This window comes from Hordeum vulgare, chromosome 7H, assembly GCF_904849725.1.
Source record: "Hordeum vulgare subsp. vulgare chromosome 7H, MorexV3_pseudomolecules_assembly, whole genome shotgun sequence".
Classification (NCBI taxonomy): domain Eukaryota; kingdom Viridiplantae; phylum Streptophyta; class Magnoliopsida; order Poales; family Poaceae; genus Hordeum; species Hordeum vulgare.
In genome coordinates this window covers 511,775,856-511,791,398 of record NC_058524.1, presented here as the reverse complement: position 1 = coordinate 511,791,398, position 15,543 = coordinate 511,775,856, and the positions used below count along the sequence as shown (strand labels likewise).

At 46.0% G+C, this 15,543-nt stretch overlaps 1 protein-coding gene across 1 annotated transcript; it reads right to left on the bottom strand.

Annotated features, from left to right (window-relative positions):
- Window positions 1–2,267: 2,267 nt before the first annotated feature.
- LOC123407672 lies at window positions 2,268–3,920 on the bottom strand. The gene is made up of 4 exons (XM_045100857.1): window positions 3,697–3,920; window positions 3,523–3,595; window positions 3,340–3,423; window positions 2,268–2,872 (listed from the first exon to the last, which is right to left on the bottom strand). Exons 1-4 carry the CDS (start codon window positions 3,780–3,782, stop codon window positions 2,582–2,584), a joined length of 534 nt encoding a protein of 177 aa, XP_044956792.1. The 5' UTR covers window positions 3,783–3,920; the 3' UTR covers window positions 2,268–2,581.
- Between the last annotated feature and the right edge of the window lie 11,623 nt (window positions 3,921–15,543).

Below are 15,543 nucleotides of genomic sequence, written 5' to 3'. Positions count from 1 at the left end.
AAATGGATGAATTTGAATTCAAAATAAAATGGGAAAGTCATTTCATTCCCTCTCATTTTTTTTAGAAAAAAAAATATCAAATTCCACTCAATTTTAAACAATCAATCACATAGCATGCTAGAAAAATTCCTAATTATCTATTTGTTATAACATTCCAAAATTTATAATTTTGGGATGTTACACATGGTCATGGCACGGCGTGCCAAGAAGTTGACGGCGTGGAAGGAGAGGAAGAGGTCGTGCACGTGCTTCTTGGATCAAACGACATGGAATGTTCGTGTGACGTTGAGTTGAACTGTTCCAGGACCGATTTCAGACCCTCTGCTCCTCCATCCACAACCACACCCATCACCGCGTCAGCGAGGGGAGGAGGGGGAGGAGGGGCGGCCGGGAGGAGGAGGAGGGGGAGGCGAGTCAGGGAGGAGGAGGGGCGACGGGAGGAGGAGGGGGAAGGAGGAAGGGAGGAGGAGGAGGAGGAGGGGCGATCGAGAGAAGGAGGGGGAGGGGCGGCCGGGAGGAGGAGGAGGGGGAGGGGAGGGAGGGAGGTGGAGGAGGAGGAGGACGGGCGGCCGAGAGGAGGAGGAGGGGGAGGGGCGGCCGGGAGGAGGAGGAGGGGGAGGGAAGGGAGGGAGGGAGGAGGAGGAGGACGGGCGACCGGGAGGAGGAGGAGGGGGAGGGGACGGAGGGCCGCAAAGGACTGCGGGTTTGAAAGGGTGTTTTCGCAAAGATGCATGACGGACGAAACGTTTTTTCCACTTAAGAAAGGACTGCGGGTTGATTAACTGAAAACAGAGGGACTTTTTCATAAAAATGCCACGACGGACGACCAAAAACCCTGTTTGATTTATTATTAGGGCGAGTTATTGGTGGTCAGCAAGTACCGACGATCCCTAAATATCTTTCTCCATTAACAAATATTTCTTCCAATATTTCACTTACTTTTGGTTAGTCTATCTTATAATGTATTCAAAAGATATGGTAGGCATGAATATTAAACTCGACAGTAACAATAAACAATAGCAAGTAATTATAATTGGTGCCCATCTAATAAAAAAATTGAAATTGGTTCTAGACGCATAGCATCGAGCCAAGGTTTTGTGCTTTGTTTTGAAAAATGTATCTCCCTTCAACAAAATGGACGAACTTAAGAATTTTGGATAGTTTTCGGAAAATCTTGGACGAAAAGGACAATCCAAGATTTAAATTTTTAAACGAAAAATCAAAAATATGAACAAAAAATGAGTGAAATTGTACATTTTTTTTAAACTTGCAGTAAGGAATAAAAGGAGAATCAAATTGAACAACACCTATCCCTTGATACACCCACGAATAGCTCTAAACAGTTCAGTTTAGCCCGGATGAGCATGGTTGGATCCAGCAGCTTCCCGTCGGTAGTTTTAAAGATAAAAAAAAGTAGTATGCACCGAGAGAAGAGCTATCCACACATCGCCATGTTCCTCATCCATGACGCACGCACCGCCCTGCTACCTCACCACCCAAAACACAACGTTACTCGTCCATCCTCGCCGCTGAGCTTTTCTTTATCACCCACCGCCGCCAGGATCCCCTCCCACGACGCCCCTACACCGCATGCCATCGGATCTGTCGTACCACCGAGACCTCACCGCTCCAGCCCATCGGGATCACCCACTTTGTGCAACCACTGGGAATCCCAACACCGGCGTTAACGCCTGCCCTGCCTTGCTCGTTCATGAGCCAGCACCGGTCGTCCCCGCGCATGCCCCTCCCCTTTTTTGCATTTCCTTCGCCTCTCTTCTCTTTGATTGTTCTTCCTCCGAGAGGCTCGAGTTTGCCTTCAGCATTTTTGGTTGGTGATGCATGACTTTCTTGCCGGACCGGATTCATACCATGGTGTTGCATCCTGCTTTTCTTTGATCGACCGTTTCCTTTCCCTTGCTATTATCCTCGCTTCTTTTTTTGATTTATTTGGTTGCTTGTTGAATCATTAATGTGTACCTATATGAACCAGTGAGATTAGGTGTAAAGAAGCGATGTGGTATTATTATCTAGCCAAATCGTATAAATTTTTCGACATGATCCTAGGAAGGCAATGATTAATCCCATGAACACATCAGGCCGAGCCCAATATGGACGGTGCAGTAAAAGAGGGACTGTGGGTTAGTTCAGATTAGATATAGGGGGTTTTGCGTAAAACGTAAAAAAACGGTCCGACCTGACTAACAGAAGGACCGCGGGTTGATTACGAAAAAACAGAGGAATGTTTTTGCAAAACTGCTACAACGAACGACCAAAAACCCTATTCGCTTTATTATTAGGGAGAGATATCTTGATGGGATTCCGGAACAAGCCTCCCACCCCGGCCGCGGTAATTTCCTTTCCTGCAGCACCCACCCTGCGCAGTGGCGCTCTCTCACATGGTGGTGGCAAAATCAACAAATATGACCCTTAGACAGTAAGAATTTATAAACTGGACTACGTTTGAAAAAAATTCATTCAACTAACCCTTTTATGTGATGCCTGACACTTAGGCGCCACACTATACTGTGTGACGCCTTAGCCGTCGACGCCACACAAAAGGGCCACGCTGACGCTGTAGGGCCTACCCCGGCCGTGTGACGCTTAAGCCTCGGGCATTGCACATGATGCAGTGTGACGCCGAGCGCTTAGGCGCCACACATGCACAGCAGTGTCGAGCACAAGTACGGGACGGCGAGGGCGGGTAGTTGGACGGGAGCATGGCATCGCCTCTGCTCTTGCAGGAAACCCTGGCACCGGGCATTGAATTCTCGTGCAAGAGGTTGTTGACCGGAGCGGCGTCTGGCCCCAGAGCTTTCTCCAGGGCGCCACGCATGACCTGCTGATCCGTGAGGTGCTTTTCTAGTTGAAGAATCTGCATCAGGCAATCACGTGAGTCTGCTATACTAAAGGCAAAATCCAGCAGCAAAGGCAGCAAATAAATAGCAAAGCAAGCCTAGTGAGAGATTGGATAATAGAAGAAACATTTTCTTCAGCCAAGAAATCAGAAGAAGAAACATTTGTGAACCAAGTTCAGAGAAACAGAGAGAGAGTTCACAGAAACAGAGAGAGAGTATGTGCAACAACTTTTTGCTGAACAAAAAATACCATGCCATTTCATATTCTGGGAAGAAAAACAAGTACTATAAATCATCAAAGCTACCTACTGTCTAGCTAAAACTGAAAGAAAAAAGCGCCTAGCAAGCACGCGGATAAGAAGGAAATGCAGCTTATTATCTGCATTAAAGTATGGAGTTCCATACTAAAAAATAAAATACTACCTCAAAGGCGAGATGTCAACAGAAAATCAACGGAAAGTAGTAGAATTTTACGGCGATTTACCTCTTTTCTCAGGGAGCTTTGTGCTCCTCTCGCAGGCTGCGCCTCCTTACTCAAATCGCTCTTCACCTTAGTCTTCACGCCTTCCTGGTGAACAGAATCAGAGCAGGGTTGCTCAAAATCAAAGAACGAAACCGCATCAGACACATTGTTGAAGCTGCACATGAGTAGGAGGAGAAATCTCACCACTTGCTTAGGCTGGACAAATGTTTTGTCTGAAGCGTAGAGCGCATCTTTGCCACACATCTTGTCAAGATCGCTGCCGTTCACAAGCCATAGAGAGAAGGATCTCGGCATGAAAATTCTTGAGAACAAAGCCAAAGAAGCTGGTTGAGGCAAAATCTTTCGGCGCGAACGAACCAGTTGGAACGCCTGTGCGAGCCGAGGGACTTGATTGCCTTGGCGAAGGCCCGGTGGCCCTTCTTCTCGTGCGCCTCCACCTCCATTTCTCGACACCTCCCAAGAACTGCAACCAACACACGGACCAGACCACCGTGAGCGGTAGCAAGGCTACAAGCCACAAGCGGTAGGGGGCACGGGAGACAAAGAGGAAGAACTGAAGAAGAAGAGGAGGAGGAGGGGGAGGGGAGGAAGGGAGGAGGAGGAGGAGGAGGAGGGGCGACCGGGAGGAGGAGGGGGAGGGGCGGCCGGGAGGAGGAGGAGGGTGAGGGGAGGGAGGGAGGTGGAGGAGGAGGAGGATGGGCGGCCGGGAGGAGGAGAAGGGGGAGGGGCGGCCGGGAGGAGGAGGAGGGGCGGCCGTGAGGAGGAGGAGGGGGAGGGGAGGGAGGGAGGGAGGAGGAGGAGGGGCGGCCGTGAGGAGGAGGGGGAGGGGAGGGAGGGAGGGAGGAGGAGGAGGACGGGCGGCCGGGAGGAGGAGGAGGGGGAGGGGAGGGAGGGCTGCAAAGGACTGCGGGTTTGAAAGGGTGTTTTCGCAAAGATGCATGACGGACAAAATGTTTTTTTCCACTTAAGAAACGACTGCGGGTTGATTAACTGAAAATGGGAGGGACTTTTTTATAAAAATGCCACGACGGACAACCAGAAACCCTATTTGCTTTATTATTAGGGAGAGATAACGTAGGACCTCGTCTTGTTTGAAGGAAAGTACTAACTTATAATTAGGTCAGGTCATGTTTATATAGGTCTCCTTATATAGAGTACGCTAATTGGGCTTTGCCGGATTGCTATTTCTTTATTGCAAATAACGTGGGACCACGCAACGTATGAGTTTTATTTAACAAATCCGAACCGTTCAGTATCTTAACTTTTTATTAGTGAATCTTAACCATCCGTTTTCTATCATTTTAAGTATATAATAGAAGATTATTTTCGTTCATCAGAAATTCCTTCCATATCTACCCGATGCATTTCAGCGTTGTTTTCTTTTCTTGATCCTCCGGAGTCGACCATTTCAAAAGATTTCTTCGTTCTCAGCTTTCAGCTTTCGTTTTCAAATTTTTCTCAATTGTTGTCTCTTCGTTCATCTCTCAATTATTCCGATGCCTCATACATTTTTTCTGTTAGGTGGCTCAAGATCTCTTCATTCTTATGTTTTCCATTCATCTCTAATATCCCTGTTTGTTCTAATCTTACCGATGGCTTATTCAAGCATTCTCTAATCGAATCATGGTCTCTTTGTCCTCATCTAGCCAGTTCATTTGTATTATCCTATTTCGTTCCAAATTCTTATCGGTGGTTCTTTCAAGACTTCTTTAAGTTTGTGCTCTTATCTATCATCAATCTTTCATGAAGAATAAGTGGTATGCCAAATCCGTTGCTTGTCATCAATTTAACTTGATGAAGGATGGGCATAACATAATTCTTATTCTTGTTTCATCAAGATGATTTAAATTCTTCTTCCGAAATTGTTCATGATATCAATTTCTTTGTTCCAAGTGTTCTTATCTTTTATTTTCCGGAATTCCAAAGTTTTCTCAAGTATCTCTTTGGGGAAGCTTCATCTCTTTGCAAGGTCTTAATCTTATTGTTTTCAACTTTTCGTCAAAATTTGGCGTGCGGTCTTATTCTAATGTAGGTAGGCCGCCTGCCAAATTTCGTCAAAATCAGAGTCTTTTTTATACGTGAACGGTCGATCATAGCGGCACCATCATCGGTTTAATGTCACACATTTTTAGGTGTTTAAAAATCTCATTGCTGGACCGCAAACCACCCTCTCTTCTTAGCCCACCACCACTCTACACAGCCCACTAGCCCACCTAGCCCTAGGGTGCAGCTAAGACCGTCCGATCGCGATCGTGCAGTTGAAATCGAATGAAAAAATCCCCTAACGCTAACACCATTCCTATTTAACCACCTTCCCCTGCCTAATTTGGACATAACCTGTCTTCCACCTCAGGATCCGCACCCCCCAAAACCCTAGCCACCGCCACCCACAACTATAGCCGCCTCCACATCGAGCGGGCCCGCCGAGCCCATCTGAGTCCCGTCCAGGCCCGGATCGAACCCGCCGCTGCCGAGCTTCCCCGAACCCCGCAGGAGCTCCTCCCATACCCGCTCCGTCCTCACGCCTTCCATGGTGCCGAGCCACGTCCATCGTGTCGCGAGCTTCCCTCCTCCACTACTTCGGCACACCGCCGAGAGCCTCTTTGCCAGCCACGTTCGCCGTATTGAACCCGTCGCCTGCTTACGCGCACGCATCGCGCCCCACAGCCTCGCACGATCTGGATCCGAGCCGCGTACGCTGTCTTCTGCCTCTAGATGCCACCGGCATGCAGCGCCGCTAGTGCTCCGTACCTCTCGTTGTGTTCCCTGCATCCGCCTGCCGTGCCCTTCCCCGCTCCGGTCATCCTCCCGCCGACGTGGAGCCGGCACCGGTCCTACCTTACCTGATCCACGTAGGATTGGGAGGAGGGCGACGAGATCAGTCGCCTCACCAGCGCCATCACCTAGGCCGCTAGCTCCACGCACAAGTCTGAGCTTGCCATCGAAGGCCCAGCTGCGTTGCGCCCCGTCGCCGGCCCAGCCATGGCCGCGACCTCGCCTCCTCCCCAACCGGGCCAAGAGCCCATGGTGAGCGTCAACCCTCTATGTGTGGCCCGCGCACCATTTAGTTATCCAGCGCTCCCTGTCTAGTTTTGGCCCATTGCCAGATCCGTCCCGTAGTTGTTTTTTTACTTAACTTCTGAATTTGCTAATTTCAGAAAAACCATTGATTTTAAAACGCCCATAATTTCTAAAACGCGCGTCGTATTGAAATAAGTTATATATGTAAAACATGTAGATTTTTTTGTATATTAATATATTCCAACTCTCATGCATATTTAAAACTGTTAACCTTGCTGTTTGCTTCGTTTTGCGTGATGCCATGCTAAAATGGTTTAATTCGTAGCTAGTTAACTGTAGCTCCGTTCTAGATGAGCTATATATGTAAACCGACTAGAATAACGTGTAGTTTCATGTGAACCACTTTATTTTGTCTTTTAGCAAACTTAAAATATGTTTAAGTCAGATCTGAACAGATTTTGAAGTTAACACATGGGGTCAGTCCGAAGATGCTATATGATGTTTCCGGCCTCATTTAAAATGCTTAGATAAGTAGTTTATTTGTGCTTCATCTATTGCCATGTTTAAACAACATTTAACATTATCGTGTACCTAAACAGGAGTGAACTAAATAATTAGTATGTGGACTTTCGTCACTTGCAACTCGCTGCATATTGGGCTTCACTTAATATGTAGTGTTTGATTATTAGGAATTGTCATGCCATGCCTTGCATAATTGAAGTGGACATGCATCATATTAGGTTGTGCATCATAACGTGCATGTGTTGTGGTGTTATCGTGTGTTGATTCTTGTTTCCGGTTTGCTTCGTGTCGATAGAGTTCCGCAAGTGTGTCAGGATGTGAGGATCCGTTCGACTACGTCGGTTCATCTGCTTCATGAATTCGTTCGTCTTCCAAGCGGGATCTCAAGCAAGATGACCATTTCCCTAGATACCATTACTACCATTGCCATGCTAGTTTTTTCGTTTCTATCGCTATGTCTCGCTGCCTACCACGTGTTAAATGTCAGTCTCCCAACATTGCCATGAAAAATCTCTAACCTTTACACAACCTAGAAAACCACTATTTGGCTATGTTACCACTTGCTCAACCTTTTGATAGCATTGCTAGTTGAAGATGCAGTTGCTTCCATGTGAAAACATGGATTCCTTTTTATATCACCATATTAATTTCTATTTAATTTAATGCACATATATACTTGCTAAAAGGTGGAAGGCTTGGCCTTGTAGCCTGGTGTTTTGTTCCACCTTTGCCTCCTTAGTTTCGGCTACCGATGTTATATTCCATAATTGAGCGCTCCTAACACGCTCATGGTTGTTATGGGGACCCCGTTGATAACTCGTTGTAGTTTAAGACTGTTGATAACTGGTTGGTACTACATTTTCCTAAGAACTAACGAACAACATAGGGATTAACTAACCTGGGGATACTTAATCAACAACCCGGGTGTAACACCTTGTGTTTAACTCTCCTGACTGATTTGACTTTTCTAAAAAATTAGGACCAATTAAAAACTTTTTGTGAATGCTTGTGATGTTTGCTTGCTTGCCTATTGTTTGTGTTTGAATCAAATGATCCTGCTTCTCTCCAAACTCAACACCTTGACCCAAACCCTTGCCTAATGATCATGCCATGTGTGTAGGACCAAAAACTATTTTTACCAAATATTATTTTCATCAAAAAGAATTTCTTTGATTTAAGCTTTCAAACCCATGAGTTGGGATTTTTACTACAAGTCCTCAAGTTAGGGAAGTTATTTTGCATAAAATATTTTATTAAAATTCCATTATCCAAATGTCTTCCCAAAAACTCAGTGGACATATATATTCCATATATATGAGTTTCAACACATGGTCATGTTCAAAATATTGGGCAACCCCCTTCAAAACCCTTCCTGCCTATTTCAAGCTTTTGAAATATTTCTATTCTCAATAAATTCGTGTAAAATTCTAGCATGCCACATATGATATATGTGATGATCTTGCCAAGTTTCATCACAATCCCAGTTTATTTGATTCCCCTAATTATTCTAAAACCCTATTTGTCCATATCCAAATTTGAGCAACTCTACATTGCCAAGTGTCTCCAATTGTGCTCAAAATTGGTAGACATGTTCTTATACTCCAATAATGCATCCACACCAAGTGGTGCATCAAGGAGAATACAAGAACTTGTCCCAACCCCCTTAAAATCCTCTCTGTTGATTTCTGACTTTGGGAAGCTTACATTATAAAGTTTCTCCAATTGACCCCAAACTTTTTGGGCATGGTGTAATGCTCAAATAATGACACCACACCAAATATTGTATTTGTGGGAATTGATTTGAATAGATTTGTAAGCAGAAGGCCATTTCTACCCATTTCATGGGTTTTCAGCCTACACTGGAAACCTTCTCCACCAAATCTCAAATTTGGTGTCCAGGCTTATTTTCATCTATTATTTGATCCTGTTAAGTTTCATATCAATTGAAGTCCATCTCGTAGCTCTAACACTCATCAAACACCTTGTGTACACTCACCAAATTGGCTACTTTGACCCCTTCCACTATTACCCTTGAGCTTAAATCTTTACCATAGACTTCCCTAGTTAACTTTTTACTCCAATAGCTTTGCCATGGCCACTGGTCAATTATGGGAGAGAGACCCCTTGTAGCTACCCTTCATTTTCACCATGGCATCACCCTTTTTACCTCTTTTCCTATACTTCTGCTTAATCCAAAGCCCCCACATTCTTCCAGGGCATATCTATTATGTCAATGCATCATTTCAAACCAGGAGATGGCATGCTCATGTAGGAAAAATGAGCAGCACATCTACAAGTTGATTTCTGGCTGAATTGTAGATTTGTACAGCAAGTACTAGCTACCCTCCTTTTCTTGAGCTCAAACTTGGCAGTGTTGTAGTCCTTGCATAGCTAACACTTCTAGACATTATTTTTCCCCAAGACTCTCCATTTGAAGTTCAGTTTTATTAGACCTAAGTTTGTTGTTGCAAATTTAACCACAGTCAAAGACCATTCAAACCAACTCCACTAGAGACCAAACTCCTCAGTCACACTCCAGCTAGCATGCCCCACATCCCAGACATCCTTGACTTGTCAAAATGGCACCCTGGGCACAGGTGGCCATAGTGACCACCACCCCGACATGCAAAAGTCATGCTCTACACCTTGTTTTCTTTCTCCAGGATGTATCCAACCGTTGTTGCGTGTGTCAGAGCACCAGGGCATCACCTTGACTTATCCAAGCCCTTCCCGACGCTGGCTAGCCTCCAAGCTAAATCTGGGGCGCGTGGCCGCAATGCATAGGGAGCACCTAGAGCTCCCGAGACCTCCTGTGCGTGCCCTCTCCACTTAAGAGCTCCCCGAGCCCCTGCTAGGTTCCTCTCCTACCTGCTAACTGTTGAGGAACGTCGCATGGGAAACAAAAAATTTCCTACGCACACGAAGACCTATCATGGTGATGTCCATCTACGAGAGGGGATGAGTGATCTACGTACCCTTGTAGATCGTACAGCAGAAGCGTTAGAGAACGCGGTTGATGTAGTGGAACGTCCTCACGTCCCTCGATCCGCCCCGCGAACAATCCCGCGATCAGTCCCACGATCTAGTACCGAACGGACGGCACCTCCGCGTTCAGCACACGTACAGCTCGACGATGATCTCGGCCTTCTTGATCCAGCAAGAGAGACGGAGAGGTAGAAGAGTTCTCCGGCAGCGTGACGGCGCTCCGGAGGTTGGTGATGATCTTGTCTCAGCAGGGCTCCGCCCGAGCTCCGCAGAAACGCGATCTAGAGGAAAAACTATGGAGGTATGTGGTCGGGCAGCCGTGAGAAAGTCGTCTCAAATCAGCCCTAATTGCTCCATATATATAGGAGGAGGGAGGGGGACCTTGCCTTGGGGTCCAAGGGACCCTCAAGGGGTCGGCCGAGCCAAGGGGGGGAGGACTCCCCCCCCCCCAAACCGAGTTGGACTTGGTTTGGTGGGAGGAGTCCCCTTCCCTTCCCACTTCCTCCCTCTTTTTTTTTTCTTTTCCTTTGATTTCTTTTTCTTGGCGCATAGGCCCCCTTGGGGCAGTCCCACCAGCCCACTAAGGGCTGGTGTGTCTCCCCAAAGCCTATGGGCTTCCCCGGGGTGGGTTACCCCCCCCCCCCCCCCCCGGTGAACTCCCGGAACCCATTCGTCATTCCCGGTACATTCCCGGTAACTCCGAAAACCTTCCGGTAATCAAATGAGGTCATCCTATATATCAATCTTCGTTTCCGGACCATTTCGGAAACCCTCGTGACGTCCGTGATCTCATCTGGGACTCCGAACAACATTCCGTAACCAACCATATAACTCAAATACGCATAAAACAACGTCGAACCTTAAGTGTGCAGACCCTGCGGGTTCGAGAACTATGTAGACATGACCCGAGAGACTCCTCGGTCAATATCCAATAGCGGGACCTGGATGCCCATATTGGATCCTACATATTCTACGAAGATCTTATCGTTTGAACCTCAGTGCCAAGGATTCGTATAATCCCGTATGTCATTCCCTTTGTCCTTCGGTATGTTACTTGCCCGAGATTCGATCGTCAGTATCCGCATACCTATTTCAATCTCGTTTACCGGCAAGTCTCTTTACTCGTTCCGTAATACAAGATCCCGCAACTTACACTAAGTTACATTGCTTGCAAGGCTTGTGTGTGATGTTGTATTACCGAGTGGGCCCCGAGATACCTCTCCGTCACACGGAGTGACAAATCCCAGTCTTGATCCATACTAACTCAACTAACACCTTCGGAGATACCTGTAGAGCATCTTTATAGTCACCCAGTTACGTTGCGACGTTTGATACACACAAAGCATTCCTCCGGTGTCAGTGAGTTATATGATCTCATGGTCATAGGAATAAATACTTGACACGCAGAAAACAGTAGCAACAAAATGACACGATCAACATGCTACGTCTATTAGTTTGGGTCTAGTCCATCACGTGATTCTCCCAATAACGTGATCCAGTTATCAAGCAACAACACCTTGTTCATAATCAGAAGACACTGACTATCATCGATCAACTGGCTAGCCAACTAGAGGCATGCTAGGGACGGTGTTTTGTCTATGTATCCACACATGTAAATGAGTCTTCATTCAATACAATTATAGCATGCATAATAAACTATTATCTTGATACAGGAATTATAATAATAACTATACATTTATTATTGCCTCTAGGGCATAATTCCAACAGTCTCCCACTTGCACTAGAGTCAATAATCTAGCCTTCACATCACCATGTGAATTTACATTGTAATAAATCTAACACCCATACAGTTCTGGTGTCGATCATGTTTTTTGCCGTGGAAGAGGTTTAGTCAGCGGGTCTGCTACATTCAGATCCGTGTGCACCTTGCATATATTTACGTCCTCCTCCTCGACGTAGTCGCGGATGAGGTTGAAGCGTCGTTTGATGTGTGTGGTCTTCTTGTGAAACCTTGGTTCCTTTGCCAGGGCAATGGCACCAGTGTTGTCACAGAACAAGGTTATTGGATCCAGTGCACTTGGCACCACTCCAAGATCCGTTATGAACTGCTTCATCCAGACACCCTCCTTAGCCGCCTCCGAGGCAGCCATGTACTCCGCTTCACATGTAGAATCTGCTACGACGCTTTGCTTGGAACTGCACCAGCTTACCGCACCCCCATTAAAAATAAATACGTATCCGGTCTCTGACTTAGAGTCGTCCGGATCTGTGTCAAAGCTTGCACCGACGTAACCCTTTACGGCGAGCTCTTCGTCACCTCCATACACGAGAAACATCTCCTTAGTCCTTTTCAGGTACTTCAGGATATTCTTGACCGTTGTCCAGTGATCCACTCCTGGATTACTCTGGAACCTACCTGACATACTTATGGCCAGGCTAACATCCGGTCTAGTGCACAGCATCGCATACATGATAGAACCTATGGCTGAAGCATAGGGGACGGAGCGCATATGCTCTCTATCTTCATCAGTTGCTGGGCACTGAGTCTTACTCAATCTCGTACCTTGTAAAACTGGCAAGAACCCTTTCTTGGACTGTTCCATTTTGAACCTCTTCAAAACTTTATCAAGGTATGTGCTTTGTGTAAGTCCTATCAGGCGTTTTGATCTATCCCTATAGATCTTAATGCCTAGAATGTAAGCAGCTTCTCCTAGGTCCTTCATAGAGAAACTTTTATTCAAGTAACCTTTTATGCTCTCCAAAAGCTCTACGTTGTTACCAATCAGTAATATGTCATCCACATATAATATTAGAAACGCCACAGAGCTCCCACTCACTTTCTTGTAAATACAAGATTCTCCAACCACTTGTATAAACCCAAATGCTTTGATCACCTCATCAAAGCGTTTGTTCCAACTCCGAGATGCTTGCACCAGTCCATAAATGGATCGCTGGAGTTTGCACACCTTGTCAGCATTTTTAGGATCGACAAAACCTTCGGGTTGCATCATATACAACTCTTCCTTAAGGAAACCGTTAAGGAACACCGTTTTGACATCCATCTGCCAGATTTCATAATCGAAAAATGCAGCTATTGCTAACATGATTCTGACGGACTTAAGCATCGCTACGGGTGAGAAGGTCTCACCGTAGTCAACTCCTGGAACTTGTGAAAAACCCTTTGCCACAAGTCGAGCTTTATAAACGGTCACATTACCGTCAGCGTCCGTCTTTTTCTTAAAGATCCATTTGTTCTGAATAGCCTTGCGGCCCTCAGGTAGTATCTCCAAAGTCCACACTTTGTTCTCATACATGGATCCTATCTCGGATTTCATGGCTTCTAGCCATTTGTTGGAATCTGGGCCCACCATTGCTTCTTCATAATTTGCAGGTTCATTGTTGTCTAACAACATGATTGATAAGACGGGATTACCGTACCACTCTAGAGCAGCGCGTGATCTCGTCGACCTGCGGGGTTCAACAGAAACTTGAACTGGAGTTTCATGATCATCATCATCAACTTCCTCCTCAACCGGCGTCGCAACGACAGAGGTTTTCCCTTGCCCTGCGCCACCATCCAGAGGGATGAGAGGTTCGACAACCTCGTCAAGTTCTATCTTCCTCCCACTCAATTCTCTCGAGAGAAACTCCTTCTCGAGAAAAGTTCCGTTCTTAGCAACAAACACTTTGCTCTCGGATTTGAGATAGAAGGTGTACCCGACTGTCTCTTTTGGGTAACCTATGAAGACGCATTTTTCCGCTTTGGGTTCTAGCTTTTCAGGCTGAAGCTTTTTGACATAAGCATCACATCCCCAAACTTTAAGAAACGACAACTTTGGCCTTTTGCCATACCACAGTTCGTATGGTGTCGTCTCAACGGATTTTGATGGTGCCCTATTTAAAGTGAATGCAGCTGTTTCTAATGCATAACCCCAAAATGATAACGGCAAATCAGTAAGAGACATCATAGATCGCACCATCTCTAACAAAGTATGATTACGACGTTCGGACACACCATTATGATGTGGTGTTCCAGGCGGTGTTAACTGCGAAACAATTCCACATTGTCTTAAGTGAGTACCAAACTCGAAACTCAGATATTCACCCCCACGATCAGACCGCAGGAACTTGATCTTCTTGTTACGATGATTTTCCACTTCACTCTGAAATTGCTTGAACTTTTCAAATGTTTCAGACTTGTGCTTCATCAAGTAGACATAACCATATCTACTTAAGTCGTCAGTGAAGGTGAGGAAATAACGATATCCGCCGTGTGCCTCCACGCTCATTGGACCACACACATCGGTATGTATGATTTCCAACAAGTCACTTGCACGCTCCATTGTTCCGGAGAACGGAGTCTTAGTCATCTTTCCCATGAGGCATGGTTCGCACGTGTCAAGTGAATCAAAGTCAAGTGACTCCAAAAGCCCATCAGCATGGAGTTTCTTCATGCGCTTTACACCAATATGACCCAAGCGGCAGTGCCACAAAAATATGGCGCTATCATTGTTTACTCTAACTCTTTTGGTCTCAATGTTATGTATATGCGTATCGCTATCAAGATTCAATATGAACAATCCTCTCACATTCGGTGCATGACCATAAAAGATGTTACTCATAGAAATAGAACAACCATTATTCTCAGACTTAAAAGAGTAACCGTCTCGCAATAAACAAGATCCAGATATAATGTTCATGCTCAACGCAGGCACTAAATAACAATGATTTAAGTTCATCACTAATCCCGATGGTAGCGGAAGTGACACTGTGCCGACGGCGATTGCATCAACCTTGGAACCATTTCCTACGCGCATCGTCACTTCGTCTTTCGCCAGCCTTCGTGTATTCCGCAGTTCCTGTTTCGAGTTGCAAATGTGAGCAACAGAACCGGTATCGAATACCCAGGCACTACTACGAGAGCCGGTTAAGTACACATCAATAACATGTATATCAAATATACCTGATTTTTCTTTGCCCGCCTTCTTATCTGCCAGATACTTGGGGCAATTGCGCTTCCAGTGACCCATACCCTTGCAATAGAAGCACTCTGTTTCAGGCTTAGGTCCAGCCTTGGGTTTCTTCGGCGGATTGGCAACAGGCTTGCCGCTCTTCTTCGAATTGCCCTTCTTGCCTTTGCCGTTTCTCTTGAAACTAGTGGTCTTGCTCACCATCAACACTTGATGCTCTTTACGGAGTTCAGACTCTGCGACTTTCAGCATCGCAAACAACTCGCCGGGAGACTTGTTCATCCCTTGCATGTTGTAGTTCAACACAAAGCCTTTATAGCTTGGTGGCAGTGATTGAAGGATTCTGTCAGTGATAGCCTCTTGAGGGAGTTCAATCCCCACCTCAGCCAGACGGTTTGAGTACCCAGACATTTTGAGCACATGTTCACTGACAGACGAGTTTTCCTCCATCTTGCAAGCATAGAATTTATCGGAGGTCTCATACCTCTCGATCTGGGCGTTCTTCTGAAAGATAAACTTCAACTCCTCGAACATCTCAAATGCTCCATGACGCTCAAAGCGACGTTGAAGTCCCGGTTCTAAGCCATACAAGACTGCACATTGAACTATTGAGTAGTCCTCCTTACGCGCTAACCAAGCGTTCTTAACATCCTGATCAGCCGTAGCGGGTGGTTCATCTCCTAGCGCAGCATTAAGGACATAATCCTTCTTCCGAGCTTGTAAGATTAGCTTAAGATTACGAGCC

Excerpts from the sequence above, each read along its gene's own strand:
- LOC123407672 (XM_045100857.1), bottom strand. The coding sequence starts at position 3,782 with ATGGAGGTGGAGGCGCACGAGAAGAAGGGCCACCGGGCCTTCGCCAAG. Across the intron at positions 3,596-3,696 it reads TCGCACAGGCGTTCCAACTG|CGATCTTGACAAGATGTGTG; the intron begins GTTCGTTCGCGC and ends TGTGAACGGCAG. Across the intron at positions 3,424-3,522 it reads TTGTCCAGCCTAAGCAAGTG|GAAGGCGTGAAGACTAAGGT; the intron begins GTGAGATTTCTC and ends TCTGTTCACCAG.